The 17,001-nt window shown below is 39.0% G+C and overlaps 1 protein-coding gene across 3 annotated transcripts in view; it reads left to right on the top strand.

The window, feature by feature from the left end:
- The window catches only part of PCDH7 (protocadherin 7), a 266,777-nt gene extending 251,495 nt beyond the window's left edge, over positions 1-15,282 (top strand). For 2 of the 3 annotated variants that reach the window (XM_051617446.1, XM_051617445.1), the window contains exon 3: positions 10,948-15,282. In XM_051617446.1, the coding sequence (XP_051473406.1) occupies positions 10,948-11,327 (380 nt within the window). In that variant the 3' untranslated portion in view covers positions 11,328-15,282. The remainder of the gene's footprint in view (positions 1-10,947) is intronic. The other variant, XM_051617447.1, reaches the window with a different exon arrangement.
- Positions 15,283-17,001: the final 1,719 nt, after the last annotated feature.

Here is a 17,001-nt window from a genome sequence, read left to right as displayed (position 1 = left end):
CACAAACAAAGGTGAGGCACAGTATACAGAAAAGATGAGCTCATATCAGCTGCTTGCTACTCTGTCCCCCTAGAGCTCCTGAAGTCACTTTGGTATGAGTATCAAGGAAATTATGTTGACTTTTGAGCCCTGATTCAGGCTTTCTTAAGTCATCCTTAGGAAAGCTGATACTCTTAATTGCACCAAGAACTGTTTCATCTCAGAGTTTGTTAAGCACTGGCACGTTTTACTGAAAAAAATGAAGGTATGTAATTTGACACAGTGGCAAATTAAGACTTTAGCATCAGATTGGCAGAACAATTAGTTTAAAACGTTTCCTATATCTTAATGTCTATACTACTTCAGGTAGTCATAGTAAGTCCTACTTTTCTGAATGATATATCACCATTTCAGTGATAGAAGTAAATCAGGCTATCAAAGGATTTAACAGGATTACAAGGAGTCTTGTAGCAATTACATTTAAATCTAGAAAATTAAAATCTAGGGATTTAAAGTTCAGCATGGTGTATTTAGTAAAGTACTTGCCACTGGTGTCACATAAGCTCATACTCCTTTTGTCCTCATTTTATTATATGCAGTGGTCTTGTGAGCAAAAATGAAATAATAAAGTCTGAAGTACAGGATAAATGCAACTTAAACAAGAGCAAACTGTGTGTTTCTAATGTACTTCTTTTTATATTATAATGTAATCAGGGTTTTAAATGCGTATTTGTCTAGAATTAAGTCTGTCTGAATTTTATTTCACTTACACATAATATTATATGCAACCTAATGTTTTATGCAACCTATATTATGGTTCTCCACTGACAACCAACTCATTAATAGGATTAGGGCATGAAAGGGTAAAATTGATTTTTTACACTAAAAAACCCACACAGTTTGTTTTGTCATATAACAGTCTTTAAGTAAATTGTGAAATACTGATTCCTTGAAGATCACAGATGCAATACTACAGAACGGATACAATCATTAATTTAGATAGGAAACTTTTCTATGGAGTTATTCTACAATTAAAGGAACAGTTAAGGAATATTGTAATTTAACCTGCTGGAGGCAATTGTGATAGAAATAACAGTGGAACCTAACCCAGAAATTTTATTGCTTGGGTAATATTTCTTTGGTTACATGTCCGCGTCATGTTAAATAGCTAAATAGTCTGGTATAGTCTGTTTAATTAAATGCTTTATTTGTTTTAACTGTATTAGTTTTAGTGGTAAAGGACTATATAGTATCCCATGTTTGCTTTGAAAATTCCGCTCTGGTCTCTCTTGTGCTGACTACTTGGACTTTTGACACACTACAGCATTGAGTCGCAGTTGCTCTGTTCTTATTAATTGTTTAAAGGATACTTTTATTTTGCCAGTTCTCAAGTAAAACATTGAAAATTCTCACTTGCATTCTATGTTCCATTTCCTTGCACAAAGAAAATCAAAAAGGTTCACGATTCATTATTTTATATCACAGAATCATAGAATCTTAGTGGTTGGACAGGGCCTCGAAAGATCATCTAGTCCAACCCCCCTGCCAGAGCAGGATCACCTAGTGCACATCACACAGGAACGTGTCCAGGAGGATTTTGAATGTCTCCAGCGAAGGAGACTCCACACCTCTCTGGGCAGGCTGTTCCAGTGCTCTGTCACTCTCACAGTAAAGAAATTTTTTCTGATGTTTATGTGGAACCTCCTGTATTCCAGTTTGCACCCATTGTCCCTTGTCCTATCACTGGATGTCACTGAAAAAAGCCTGGCTCCATCGTCCTGGCACTCGCCCTTTACATATTTGTAAACATTGATGAGGTCACCCCTCAGTCTCCTTTTCTGCAATCTAAAGAGACCCAGCTCCCTCAGCCTTTCCTCATAAGGGAGATGTTCCACTCCCTTAATCATCTTTGTGGCTCTGTGCTGGACTCTTTCAAGCAGTTCCCTGTCCTTCTTGAACTGAGCAGCTCGGAACTGGACACTATTCCAGATGTAACCTCACCAAGGCAGAATAGAGAGGGAGGAGAACCTCTCTTGACCTACTAACCACAGCCTTTCTAATACACCCCAGGATGCCATTGGCCTTCTTGGCTACAAGGGCACATTGCTGGCTCATGGTCATCCTGTCCACCAGGACCCTCAGGTCCCTTTCTCCTACACTGCTCTCAAGCAGGTGAGCCCCCAACCGGTACTGGTATCTTCTGTTGTATCTCCTCTCATGTCATTAATCATTCAACCAATGTACATGTAAGCCTTTCTGTACTTGGAAGTATTCCTAAGCATTGAAAAGAATTTCAGAATTGGACATGTTATACAATATTATTATAGTCCAAAAGCAATTAATATATTCATTACTTCAGTGCATTTGGCATATCTCAAACAGTGGATTTGTTTTTGATTTTATTCAGTAGGACTGTTTTAGAGATGGCATGTGCTATCTCTGCTGTAAATGCCACATTCAAAATGACAGCAGTCCCACCCTTGGGGCACTAAATGCTTTTTGAGATATGTTCAATTGCTATTTAACTCTATTTAGCCTAAGGTGAAGAGAAAGAAGTTGCTGATGCCTTCAAACATGTTTAAGTATTTTCATAGTGTCTTGGCTTGTCAGAATATGCCATAGCACTAACTGGGGTGCAGCTCCTGAATTACTGCGATTAGGAAGCAGGAATTTCAAAGATAGTCCTGCTGCAGCTGTGTAACACTATAGCTTAGTTGTTTTTCCCCCCTTAAACAGTGGTTTTCTACAATATGTACTCTCAGCGTTTTTCTGCATTATTGTTATCTGATCATGTAGTCAATACCTATTATACTTCAAGAGCTGGATTGTGTCTCCAATCACACAGCTCATAAAACAGACAGCCATTTAGTATAAAGGCTGTGTAAATGGACTCCTGTTTAATTACACAATCTTACTTGTGTTTTACTTGAATTTTGCATGGTGCTCTTAATATAATATATTTGTGTACAGAGTTGACAGTTCAGGAAAAGGTAGAATGAAAAGTGGCTCATCCAAACCACAGTCTCTATCATTGCTGTTATAACACTTCCTTTTTCTCACCGTAGTCTGGAATTAGTACACAGGCATTCTTTACAGGTCCTCAGGAACTGAAACCCGGCAGGGATGTTCTAGACCTGTCAGTGGGGAAAGGCAGTAAAATCTGCATGTAGTCTTGGATTTGCCATAGATACTATTTAGAACTCATGCCAATAACTCCTCAAATCCTGTGGACCAAGCTGCACAGTTTACAGAAGTGCTGCTGCACTGGTGTAGTACTGCATGGGTGCTGTGCTCGTGTACTCTGAGAAAAAGTCTGCAACTAGAAATGCTTTCTGGGCACAGAGTTCTTTCTGGGAACATTCAAGTTATTTTATCTAGATAGAGTGTCAGTATTGTTTTGGAGGGTTTTCTGTCTAGGGAGAAGTGGAACAGAGCTTTTTGACTACTTAAATATATGTAAAGTCTGTTGTTACCATGTTTGTGGTTTACAAAAAATGAGAAAATGAAAAGTTCCTTGCATCCTAAGGAATGTTATGTGCTAGGACTAGGTCATGACTAATTGATAACATTGGCAATGTACAGGGACAGGCTGGACAGGACTTGGAGCAATTTGGTCTAGTGGTAAGTGTCCCCATGGCAGGGGGTTCCAACCCAAGACACTCTGTGATTCTATATTGTACAAGAACAGTTCTTAAAAAAATGTGCAGAGCAGAGCGAGCACGAGTGATTTTGCATCCTTGGTTATATTTCTGCAATGTGTATGCACAAAAAAGCACATTACTTGTAACATGTATTTGTTGACTAATGTGTTTGTAATACTTTCTCTGTACCTGATTAAATATATTGGCCTTCTTTAGTAAGAAATGGAAGGAAAGAAATAATGGAAAATTGCTTGGGTGGAATAATTTTGTTCATTTTTTTTTTTGCTTTAATCTAGATATAGAACATCTTGTTTCCTCTCTCCAAATGGCTGTGGCAGGTGCCTTCCTTTTTTGATAGCAAACAATCCTTCTAGCCCTAAAGCAACAGTCAGCTACAATCAGCAGAATCACAGAATAATTCAGGTTGGAAAAAACCTTTAACATCATCGAGTCCAACCACAACCTAACTACCAAGCATTAACCTAACACTATCAATTCCAATGCTTAAACCATGTTTTAAGCACCACATCTACACATTTCTTGAATGCCTCAGGAAATGGAGTCTCAACCACCTGCCTGGGCAGCCTATTCTAGTGCTTAATTACCCTTTCAGTGAAGAATTTTTTTCTAATATCTAATCTAAATCTCCCCTAGTGCAACTTGAGCCCATTTCCTCTTGTCACTTGTTACTTGGGAGAAAAGACCAATGCCTACCTTGCTACAACCTCCTTTCAGGTAGGTGTAGAGAACAATAATGTCTCCCATCAGCCTCCTTTTCTCCAGACCAAACAACCTCAGTTCTCTCAGACACTTCTCCAGAGCACAAGACTGAACACAGTACTTGAGGTGCAGCCTCACCAGGGCCAAGTACGGGGGCATGAACACTTTGTTACTTCTGCTGGCCACACTATACCTGATAAAGGCCAGGATGCTTTTGGCCACCTGGGCATGCTGCTGGCTCATACTCAGCTGGTTATCTACCAGCACTCCTAGATCTTTTTCCTCCAGGCAGCTTTCCAGCCCTTTTTTCCCAAGCCTGTAGCATTGCTTGGGGTTGTTGTGACCCAAGAGCAGGATCTGGCACTTGTCCTTGTTAAAGCTTATACAGTTGGCTTTGACCCATTAATCCAGCCTGTCCAGGTCCCACTATAGATCCTTCCCACCCTCAGGCAGATCAACACTCTCTCCCAACTTAGTATCACCTGCAAATTTGCTGAGGGTGCATTCAATCCCCTCATCCAGATCACTGAAGAAGGCACACCACTTGTGGCCTGCCAGCTGTATTTAACTCATTTCACCACAACTCTTTGGGCCCAGCCAGCCAGCTTTTTACCCACAAAAGCACCCACTGGTCTAAGTTGTGTTTAGCCAGTTTCTTCTGGAGAATGCTGTGGGAAACTGTGTTGAAGGTCTTACTAAGGTCCAGGTAAATTACATACACAGCCCTTCCCTTATCCACTAAACAGGTCACCTTGTTGTAGAAGGAGATCGGGTTTGTCAAGCAGGACTTGTATTTCATGAACCCATGCTGACTGGGACTGATCACCCAGTTTGGCTGTCCTGCATGTGCTGCATAATGGCACTCAAGATGATCTGCTCCATAACCTTCCCCAGGACTTCCCCAGACTGAAAGGCCTGTAATTCTCTGAATCCTCCTTCTGGCCCTTCTTATGGATGGCATTCATGTTTGCCAGTCTCCAGTCTACTGGGACGTCCCAGTTACCCAGGACTGCTAGTAAATTATGAAAAGTGGCTTGGCGAGCGCTTCTGCCAGCTCCCTCAGTACCGTTGGGTATATCCCATCTGGCCCCATAGGCTTCCATATGTCCAAGTTGTGCAGCAGGTCACAAACCATCTCCTCTTGGATTATGGGGGCTTCAGACTGCACCCTGTCCTTGTCCTCCAGCTCAGGGGAGCAGGCACCAAGCAAACAACTGGACCTACTACTAAAGACTGAGGCAAAGAAGGCATTAAGTACATCACCCTTCTCCTCATCCCTGGTCACTTTGTATCCCCCTACATCCGATATGGAATAGAGATTTGCCTCAGTTCTCCTTTTGTTGTTAATGCATTTATAGAAGCATTTCTTTTCATCTTTGACAGCTGCAGATAGGTTGATTTCAAGTTGGAATTTAGCCCTTCGGATTCTTTCTCTACATGACCTCACAACATCCTTGTAGTCATCCTGAGTGGCTTGCCCCTTTTTCCAAAGGCTATATACTCTTTATTTTTCCCCTGAGTAGCAGCCAGATCTCTTTATTCAGACAGGCTGCTCTTCTTCCCCGAGTGGCTTGTCTTTCAGCACAGGGAGGATTGCCTGTTCCTGTGCCTGTAAGACACAAACATCTGTGTCCATCTGACTCCATTCATTCCCATGCTTTAATACAAAGTTTTATAGAAAGCAATACCTAGTTCTGATGTAGAGGCACTATAAGAGGATGTTTGGAAATAACTTATATGACATCTTCCATTATAACTCTGAGGATAATATTATGCAAATAAAAGCTTAGACTTTAGTAGTCTGTGTGTAAACATTAAAAATTAAACCCAACTCTATACATTTCTGTGTGACAAGAAATACCATTCCTCCCTCCAGGTTACCTTTCTCACTAATTAGCATTGGGATACATTTTTTTGTTAATAACTTGCATGTTAAGTACTGGATTCAGTTTCCAGATACGTAACTGTGGTAGAAATGTGTTGTACTCTTCCTTGATTATTTGCCAACTGTGCTGACAAATTCTGTGCTGTCTCTTATTCCATTAGGTTACTCGGCTGGCAGTGTGGTTACTACTGAAGTGTTTAACTTCTAAATTGCAAAGTACTTAAAAAAGCATGTCACTTAGAGATAGCAAAGTTTTGATATTAATTATGCTGGAGTACAAGAGTAACTTTTTTTTTTTTTTTAAATTCAGAGGTTGTTCCCAACTCCATGGGGTAGATAATTTAAAAAAAGAGCATAAAGGCACTACTCTGTAAAAGAGGATCAATCCATTCAGGGCACTAGCAAAAATACAGTTAATTACTTTGTAGGTAAAGCTCTGTGGCAGTTTTTTCAAAATGAAGTTTAAGTCTCTGTTACCTGCGGCAGTATATAGAAAGTACCCAAGTTTTCCTTAACTGACAGGTTTAGGTACTGGTAATATTTTATTCCTGACAGCACTGGATGTTTTTAACCACATTCTGATTTCACACACACACACACACAAAATGTTCCTTCCTTTGCTGCACCGCTTCCCCCGTCACCAAATGCTGAAGTTCTGTCCAGCTTTTAAACAGAAGAGCAGCAATATGTTTCAAAACATGTTAAGTTAAATGTGTGGTTAAATGCTCTCCTGATTCAAGCTCTTAGAACTGATTCAAGAAAGCAATGGAGTAGAAGGCTACATTAAGCATACGTGCCAAATGCTAATTGAAAGATGTTTTAGAGGAAAATATATCACACTAGGTCCGACAGCCTGAGGGAGGCGGGGCTGCTGCTTCTGCTCCATGTCCCCAGGTCCAGTCAGTAGCAAAGATTAAGATGTTGTCCCAGTAGGCACACATACAGAGCACAAGTGCACCAAACATCATAGAGTAATAGAATGATTTGATATAGAATATATATCAAACTCAGAATACAGTTGGCTTTCTGGACTGCAAGCATACATTGCTGTCTCGTGTTGAACTTCTCATCAAGCAACACACCCAAGATCTTTTCCTCAAGGGCTGTTCTCAATCCATTCTCTGCCCAGCCTGTATTTGTGCTTGCGTTTGCCCTACCCAGGTGCAGGACCTTGCACTTGGCTTTGTTGGACTTACTGTTGTTTGCATGGGCCCTTCTCTCCAGCCTGTCCATCTAGGTCCCTCTGGATGGCATCCCTTCCCTCCAGCGTGTTGACAAAGCTACACAACTTGGTGTTGTCAGCAAACTTGCTGAAAGTGCACTCAATTCTACTGTCCATGTCTGTGACAAAGATGTTAAACAACACAGGTCCCATTACCGATCCTTGAGGAACACCTCTTGTCACCGGTTTTGATTTGGACTTTGAGCCGTTGACCACAGCTTTTTGAGTGCGACCATACAGCCAATTCCTTATCCACTGGATGGTCCATCCATCAAATCCATGTCTTCAATTTAGAGACCACAATGTCAGGCAAGCCACTGTTGAATGATTTGCAAGTCCAGGTTGATGACATCAGATACTCTTCCCTTATCCACTGATATGACCCTATTGTAAAAGGCCAACAGATTTGTCAGTCATGATTAGTCCTTGGTGAAGCCATGCTATCTGCCACCAACCACCTTCACATTTTCCATGTGCCTTATCAGAGGCTGCAGGAGGCTCTGCTCCATGATCTTGCTGGGCACAGCGGTGAGACTGACTGGTCTGTACATGTCCAGGTTTTTTCCTATTTTCCAGTCAGTGGGAACTTCACCAGATTGCCATGATTTCTCAAATACAAGGGAAAGTGGCTTTGCAGCTTCATCCGCCAGTTCCCTCAGGAACCATGGAGGGATCTCATTAGGTCCCATGGACTTGTGCGCTTTCAGGTCCCTAAGATGGTCTGAAACCTGTTCCTCTCCTACAGTTGGTGGATATTCCTTCTTGCAGTTGCTGCCTTTGCCTTCTTGAACCTGGGTGGTGTGGCCAGAGCCCTTGCCGATGAAGACTGTGGCAAAAAAGTCACTGAGTACCTCAGCCTTCTCCATATCTTGCATGACCAGGTCTCCTGGTTCCTTCTGGAGAGAGCCCACATTTTCCCTAGTCTTTCTTTTATCACTGATATACCTGTAGAAGCTTTTCTTCTTATCTTTGGTGTCTCTGGCCAGATATAATTCCATCAGGGCTTTAGCTTTCCTAACCTAATCACTGGCTCCTGTACTTCTATATATACAGAGAGTTACAGATACTAAGAGCACTCACAGGAACACAGACAGGACTAGTGGCCTCATTAAGCCCCTCTCCCTGGCTGGACAAGGTGGAAATCCACTAGTAAGAGGGACACACACATATGTATACATGTATATGCACATATAATAGACAGTCCATACCCAGGAAGAGTCAGAAAGGAATTTAATAACAAGATAGGACAGATGGCACTGATCAGGCACAGTGCACAACCAGAGAAACTTTTTAGCCAGCATATTATTTCCATGTAGCTGGCCTTGTTTTCCCCACTCTTGTTTCTAGCCAAATCAGCTAAAATCCACCCTTGTCCTCCCTCTGATTCCTCCCTTAAACATCATATAATAAATTCTTTTCTATCCAAATCTGCTTTTTCCCCATATCACACAATACATCCTACATACCTAGCCAGCAATCCCCATTAGATCTGGAGAGCAGCTGCAAATCACTCATCGTGATGGGATTTGTGCCCAGTCAATGGAGCTGATGACTCTGCTAGCATAGCTCTGGGAGGGGCCCACATAAGGTGGTTGTTCCTTCAGAGTCCTTGATTTGTGTTCTCATCTGCCACTTTACACCCCTCTACCCCTCTAGGTCGGGACAGATAGATCTTTGATGGGCTGATGGGCCTGGGAGTAGCCTGTAGTAAGGGTACAATTTGGGCTAGTATTATCCTGCCAGTGTCTCTTGCAGCTCTTTTGTGGGTGTGAAGTTGAAGTTTATCACATAACCCAATGGGGCAAATCAGCCACATGCTGACTTAGAGATTGTTACTTTATAAAACAGCACCATAAGGTTGAATTGTCCTCATGCTTTACAATAAGGAATTCTAATATTTGTCCCAAAATGAATAGGGGATACACTACAATGCCAAAAGTTGTATTTTCAAGTAAGTGATTTGAGGACCACTAGAAAGGGAAGGATTTTTATGAGCCCAAGTAATGTCGGCTCAAGGTTTGTTTGCACTAGAACCAAACAGCCAGATATAGAGAGATGAACTGTTTTGGTCTAGGGAAAAAAAACCAAACAACAACAAACCAAACAATAACAACAAAAAAACACTTTTCAATAAACACACGCTACTAGGTTTTAAATAAAGAGTGAGACATACTGTCTTGATAAGCATTTGCTAATACTCTGCCAGAGTAATAATTTAAATACTACGAGCAAGCGTATGCTTAATGGCCATTGCTGTAAATAAGGTGCTGTTTGAAAAGTGTATTGAGATTTAAAAGGGAAAGGGATTTGTCCTGTTGTAAAACTATGAATAATATTTTTCTATTTAAAAATCAAAGCACATCAGGTGCTGCTCAGCAGTTAATTATGCTCCTTACCTTTAGGGAGTGCCAGGATAATGCTAGATACTGCTGTCAAATAGAGAATTTTCCTATTACAGTCCCCATTTTCTGTCTGCATCTCCAGAATGCAGTTATCTGAAAATTGATAGGCTGCTAACTGCCCATAGTTTTGCATTCTTTGAAAAAATGTGGGAATCATGGCTGAGGCAAAAGACTTAAAAAGTGCAACTGGGGGAAAAAACCCCAAAACAAACTCAGTTCCCTCCTCTCAGCCTTACACATCCCAGCGACAGAATTACTCAGTTATCTAAACATCAGTGCTGTCTTCCTCATTTAAACCAATGACATATTGAAATACGAAATGTTATACAGCATTCAGAATATAAACAGTACATTCTATAAATATGTTGACAACTGTTAATAATAAATTATCAGCATATTCTTTACAATGCCTCAACAAATTACTAATTAAATTAGTATTTCAATGCATGAAAAAAATCAGGTACAGGTTGAACCATAAACCTGACTTTCAAGAGCTTTTGCAAGTCTGTCAGGATTAAATCTGCAGATGCTGAAATGAAATGTGCTTGTAAAATGTTGTGTACTAGCAACAAATGCCCAATCCTCAGAAATACGATCAGAGGTTTAAATATGTGCAGATTGCATCTCATTGTCAATAACCAAGCTGTTTACTTTGAAGGCTTTAAGTATGTTCATAAGTATTTGCAGAGTCCAGGGCCTCAGGTTCATTTCACATAAATTCAAAGCATTCTTTAAAAAAAAATATTCAAAAAAGGTATTTTTAATAAGTTCAAGGAAATTTGCAGTATGAAATTAAGAGCTTAGCTGACTCTTGGACATGAACATTCACTCAATACCTAATGCCAAATGCTTTTGAGATTAATTTACAAGCACAGAAAGTGGCTTAATACTCTTTATTTTTCAATACCTGAGGTTGAGGATAAACTGTACTGTTTCCTATGGGCACATTCCATATAAAAAATGTATCACTGAGGAATTTACTGCAACATTCTTACCAAAATCTTTAAAAATACCTTTAGTGAATTTGAGGATTCTCAGTTTCACTGGAAGTTGTTGCACTATTATTCATTTGTAAATGCAATTCTATTTTGCTTTCAGATTCAAGGCCTCTACCAGATGTAGCCCTGACAGGGAAGTGTACCCGAGAGTGTGATGAATACGGCCACTCGGACTCCTGCTGGATGCCAGTTCGCACTTCTCCAGAAAGAAGGCAGAAGAGTCAGCCGAAACTCTCCACTTTCATGCCTGTCGATGAACGGGGCAGTCAGGAAAAGCTGGCCAATGGAGAAGCCTCCCTCATGGGTGATCGCAACAGAAACCTCCTTAACAAAAAGTTGACCTCATCTTATGAGACCTTCAGCGCAGCTAGTTTCAGTAAAAATGAAGAAGGCAATCCAGAAGATATCCCCCTTACACAGACAGGGGAATACAAGCCATCTCCTGTCAATACTCTAACTAGAAGGGAAGTTTACCTGTAGGTTAAAAAGCAGCAACAAAGTTCTTTCATATTGTAAGAAAGAAAAGGGGCAAAAGTCTTAAAATAGAAACAATTTTCACAAAACATAAGAAAGAAAAAAGGGGGCCACCAAAGAGACAAAAGATCTGCCTGCCACTTCTGCCTCCATAGCAGGCATTTAATTATACTGTCTGCCTGACTATACTGTACAATGTAGAAAACATTGTTACTTGCATGTCTAATTCCCCCTCACTGATTTTTATTTTCCTAAATCTATGGTTGCAAATTCCTCCCATAGTGACAAGCTTGAATAAAAAGAACACAACATGCTGTTGTTTCCCTTCTGCAGAAGCATGGGTTAAGCCACTCATTTTGTTTGTCATCTGGCTTGTTGAGGATAACAGGTCAGGGAAAATGTATTCATAACATATCATCTGAATATTGCTGATCCCCACCAGGGACAATCCTTCAGAAACCATACAGATCTAGAGATAAATATAAAGGAATAATCATGAACAGGCACTTTGTGAAGACTACAGCTTTAATATTGTCACCTCTCATCTGAGGCTGGAAGCAACAGAAATACATTCAGCCTGAAACTGCAGTCAAAAACATGGCATATTTCCTGTGATTCATGGACTCTGGTTCTGTTTTATCCATAGAACAAACGTGTTCCTGCTGTGTCAATTTCTGTCCTTCTCTCTCATTCTCTGTAATGATTACTTCAACGTAAACACAGTAACACATACACCATAGGACAGTAATGATAACTGTTGAAATCATTACTTTGGGCAAGACTAACATCTGGCTGGGAAAATGGTAATAACAAAAAGGCCAAAGATCACACAATGGATCAGGGGAACTGCTAAGTATTGGGGCTTGGCTTAGAAAAGTAATATATTCACAAATACACACATGTACTCATAACACACCTTCAGTTACATTTTGCACCACAGAACAGTTCACAAGCCCAGATGACACAGGTTTGTTGTTTTTTTTCCAGTGCAGTTCAGTTGAATGCCCAAAGGAACTGATGTGGAGTTTTTTTGTAATGACATGATATGCTGCATATGCCACGTCCAGGGATTTTTTAAAGTCAAAATTAAAAACTAATAATAGTAATAGAAGGTTGTGTTAATGTTCTGTTAAGAATGATTGGTGGGATTAAAAAGGTGGACAATGGGATGTTATAGTGACAAGAGAATATTACAAGTCAAACACGAACCCTTACTTTCAGAGTGCAAGGAATGATTGCTAAGTCTTTTGGTTCACCAGTGTTGCAGGTTACCAATTGCTTCAATTATGTCAAAGATATAATGCAGATTTTCTTGAAACACAAGTGCATTAAAACCAAGAGAAGTGCAATACTAATTGATGTCAAGACAGAACAGTTGGGATAGGTAGAAAATGGTCTGATAAACAGTGGCATGATACTCAGCTAGCAGGTCAAGATGAGTTACAAGCAGTCCAAGCTACCATGATATGCAAGAACTCTGGGCTGTAACAATTCTCATGGTGAGAGCTTCTTGAAAGGAAGAGGAAATGAAACAGGTTTTTGTGCAATAAAAGCAACAAAACATGCAGAACTTCAACCAGTTGTGTTGTAGCTGATGCTGTAGTAGTAATGACAGACTGAGCTCAGACACTCAGGTGGAAGCGACAATCGAACAACATGGTGAGGACAGCAGAAGAAGGGGAAAAGCATTCCAGTCCCTGGCTGTTAAAGCTGGCATTAAGGCATGGCTAGTTGGCTCTCTAGTATACAGTAGTCACAGTGTAGCTTTGGGTAGTTTAATGCTTTGAAGAATTGCATAGAAATAACGTTAAACAGCCTAAAGTAGAGGTTGGTAAATCAGTACAGCTCATCACATTTATCTTTTGAATTCACTTCACCATGTAGTGGGATGTGCCATTATTGGCCATTTCCTTCTCTCTCAAGTTTACTTTCTTCAAGTAACATTAGTTTGTGTATAGCAGTTATGATAAATGGGCACATTTTAGAAAGAAAATATTAAAATCAAAGATTAATAATGATTGAACATTTTAATGTTTGATTATTTAAATAATATGGAGAGATGCAAACTTGTACTTTGTTATGAAACTGCATACAGCAGTTACTGCTTTGTATAATCTGTAAGTACCTGTTTAAAAATGCTTCTAAAAATGCTTCTAAAAATGCTTATGCAATGTATACACATTTTTCTTGCACGTTTCAACAGAATACACAATTGCATAAAACAAATGTTTGACAGAATTTCCTTCAATAAGGTTTTTTTTTAATATTACACACACAAAATTAGATAGCTTGGTTCCATACATTCTTAGACCGTTTTTTACAAGGTAATAATACAGGTCACGGAACACCTTCAGATTAAATGGATCAGCAGTCACTCACCAATTTTTGCACCACATAACACAGGCATTAAATACTTTACTTGTGTGCATCTCCTTAGATCTAAAATGGGTGTGAAAGAATTTTTTCAAAATTCTATCTACTGTAAGTATTCACAGTAATTCTAGTGGAACTAGCCGCTATTAATATGCTGATTACTCTTCTGACCTGGCATGACACACAAATATATTTTGTGTTCTTATTTTTCCTCTTTATTTGAAATAGGTTAAAACTGGTGCCACTCCATAAATAGAGTGCTTTTGTATAAAAATAAACAAAAATATAAAAAATAATTAGGGTGAATGCGAAATATGCAACTGTGCCTTTTATACCTATTATTATGGTAAAGTGGTAGTTGGGTTTGGAAACTGAGGGATAAGGGGCTATTCCCAACATTTTTGAACCTGTATATTTACCTGTGTTTATTTTCTGAGAAATTATAAATAATATATTTAAAAGCAAGCCTTTTGCCAAACTCAGTTAATGGACCAGTCTTAAGTATTATTAACACAAGGCTGTGGTTTAAGTAGGTCTTGAGGATTTTTTTCTATCACTATTTGTGTGGGGTTTGGGGTTGTTTTAATTTTCTTTTTAATTCTGCTGCCTGGAAAACTATGATCAGTCTATATTCTAGTTACTTAGCAAGGTGTCACCCGTTCATGTTGCCAGGAAAACTGAGAATTTTTTTAAATTGCTTTTAGCTGCCATCACATTTTGGTTGTACAGTAGAGAAATTATTCTTTTTTTTTCCTTCCATGAGAAACTCAAACGAGCTTTGCATGTAATTTACATTAGGACACCTTTATAGATTGATAAGTTAATATATAACTTTATATGTATTAGAAAATTCAGTAGCTTTGGTCTAAAATCTAATGCTCATTCTGGATCTCAGATCCACTATGTTTATTCAATATGGTTTCTGACTGGCCTGCTGCCTGAGTTTCAGGAAAGAAAGTTAAACATTATTTTTATGTGGGGGAAGAACTTAAATGAAATTTAAATGATTGACTGAAAGGTTACCCTAGGAAGTTGTCAAGTAGGAAAACAAATAAAATAGATAAAGACATTACCATAAATCCAGCCATCACCAAACACTTGTAAGCAACTTGAACAATGAAATATTTTTCCTTTTGTTTCATTAATGATAAATACAGTGTTCCCTTAAGGGATGAAGCAGATGAAATAGCAGTAGAAATGTAAGCCCATCAGTTAAATTGCATTACTGACTGAAGCGCATAAACACAAGGAAGAAGACAACGTTCACCAGCTACCTGGGGTATGCTTTCAGGCAACTTTTTCCTAAATTTTAAAGCACTTGCATTCAGTGTGGTACGATCTGTTTGTAATATTAATCATTGACTATTGTTCTGCAACTTGGATGTTGATAGTGAAGCAGAGAACAATTTATCATTGTTTATTATGAGTCACTATGCACGCAACTATGCTAAACATGGCAAAATGTATTAAACGCTAGTCCACCTCTATTTATGAAATATTTACATAATTTAATTTGCTTTTGTACAGTTTTATGTAAATAAATTGCTTGTCATTTTTGTCTCTGCAAATTAAAATATAACATGTTCAACTGGTTGCTCATTTGCCAGTGTACTTTCTCTGACAGACTCTTCCGTTTTTACTGGATTAAATCGCATACTAGTTTGCATATTTAGCCTATATTTTGCATGGCTCAGATGAAACTGCCTTTGCAACTGTCCACATCTTCAGCTGCTGATGTAGCTGAGGTTTTACCTTTCAAGAGAGTTAAATTCAGTAGAGGTTGTTCTCTCTCAGGACAGCATACAGCTATTTTTGTGGCAGAAATAAAATATTTGTAATTGTCAATTGTTTCCGATTACTGTTCAAAAGGGCTTCTAACTAAGGTGTGTTTAAAACCCTCATATTAAGGGGAATAACAAACCTTAAGCAAAAGCTCGGGTATTTTCATTGTGGAATGGCAATTTTCTAATTATCAGCAAGTTTGTTTTTTTTCCTAAGAAGTTTAAGAATATTAATAAATCCTAAAAAGTCAGTGAAGCGTCTGTGCTGAAAAGAGCAACACAATTAATGCAGCATTGTAGAGCAAAATATGAAAAAATACCCAGTTCTTTCTAGCTGTGAATTAAATTATCCATCCCAGCATAACTACAGATCAAGAACAAACTCTCCTCAGGATGAAACATCTAAGAAGCAGAAAGAGTTTATTCCTTAGTTGTCTGGATCACATACGGCTTTTTTTGTTCCTTTGTTTCAAAAAAGCTGGTTCCAAACCAGCCATTTAAGTTGGGATTTACATCAGTCGTTATATTTGAAATAGATGTTTGTGGGGAGAGGGATCGAAGGTTACAAGTCACCCCCTTCCCTCTTGTTTTCTACAAAATACAGTGTCGCTACAGAGACCTTGCAGATCTTTGTGTACAATTTCCCACTGCACACCACAGAAAGTACTGTTTCTGTCTTTAACTTAGTTACAGATTAGGCTTTGATTTTTGTGAATTCAGGTTGTCCGGTACATTTCTATTTTTTTTAAAATAAACTTTACATTGCAAATTTCTTTTCTCTGACTGTGCTTTCAGTTAACATTGCCTAGTCTAATGAACCTGTCAAGCAAGATTCTTCCTTCCATAAGCAGAGGTCTAATCTGCATGCCTATGGAGAGAATACAATCCACCAGCTGACCCCAGATCTCCCACATCACACTTGAATAAGCTACCCTTCAACCTCTTCCAGCAGCAGCAGTGTTTTAATGAGTAACTTCAATCAAGCTTTCATGTTTATTTTATACTAGATGTGTATGCAAGGCATGACCTTATGTTTGTTTACTTTGTCTTTTATCTGCATTCTTCTTGTTTACCAACTGCATCCAGGAGGGTGATTACAGAAAGATAAAATAAATTTCCTGAACCACAGAGAGTAGAAAGAGAGGATAATATAAACTGGCAAAAGCTAACAATTTATGCTCCCCTTTAACCCTGGCTTCATTTCTCCCTCCTGCACTGCGGTAAAATGTAAATCTTATGCAGACACTGAAATTAATAAATGTGACCTAGGCAGAAATAATTCCATGTATTTATTGGGCCTCCTGAGGGGAGTGTATAGAAGATGCTTAATAGTTCATGAATGTGCAAATCAAAGCAACACCAGAGTTAGACAAGAATATTTGCTATATTGCTTAGTAAGATGATAGAATTCCAGTCAGTTCACACAGATATTTCTTATAAATAAGTATTGCTCGGTTAAAGATATACTTACCAAGATATCAGGAGAAAAAAATGCAAATACCTATTCTGTGGTGGCATGGAATAGC

Source organism: Apus apus, chromosome 4, assembly GCF_020740795.1.
Source record: "Apus apus isolate bApuApu2 chromosome 4, bApuApu2.pri.cur, whole genome shotgun sequence".
Taxonomy (NCBI): Eukaryota; Metazoa; Chordata; class Aves; order Apodiformes; family Apodidae; genus Apus; species Apus apus.
The sequence above is the reverse complement of the archived record's forward strand: the minus strand, read 5'-3'. Positions and strand labels throughout refer to the sequence as shown.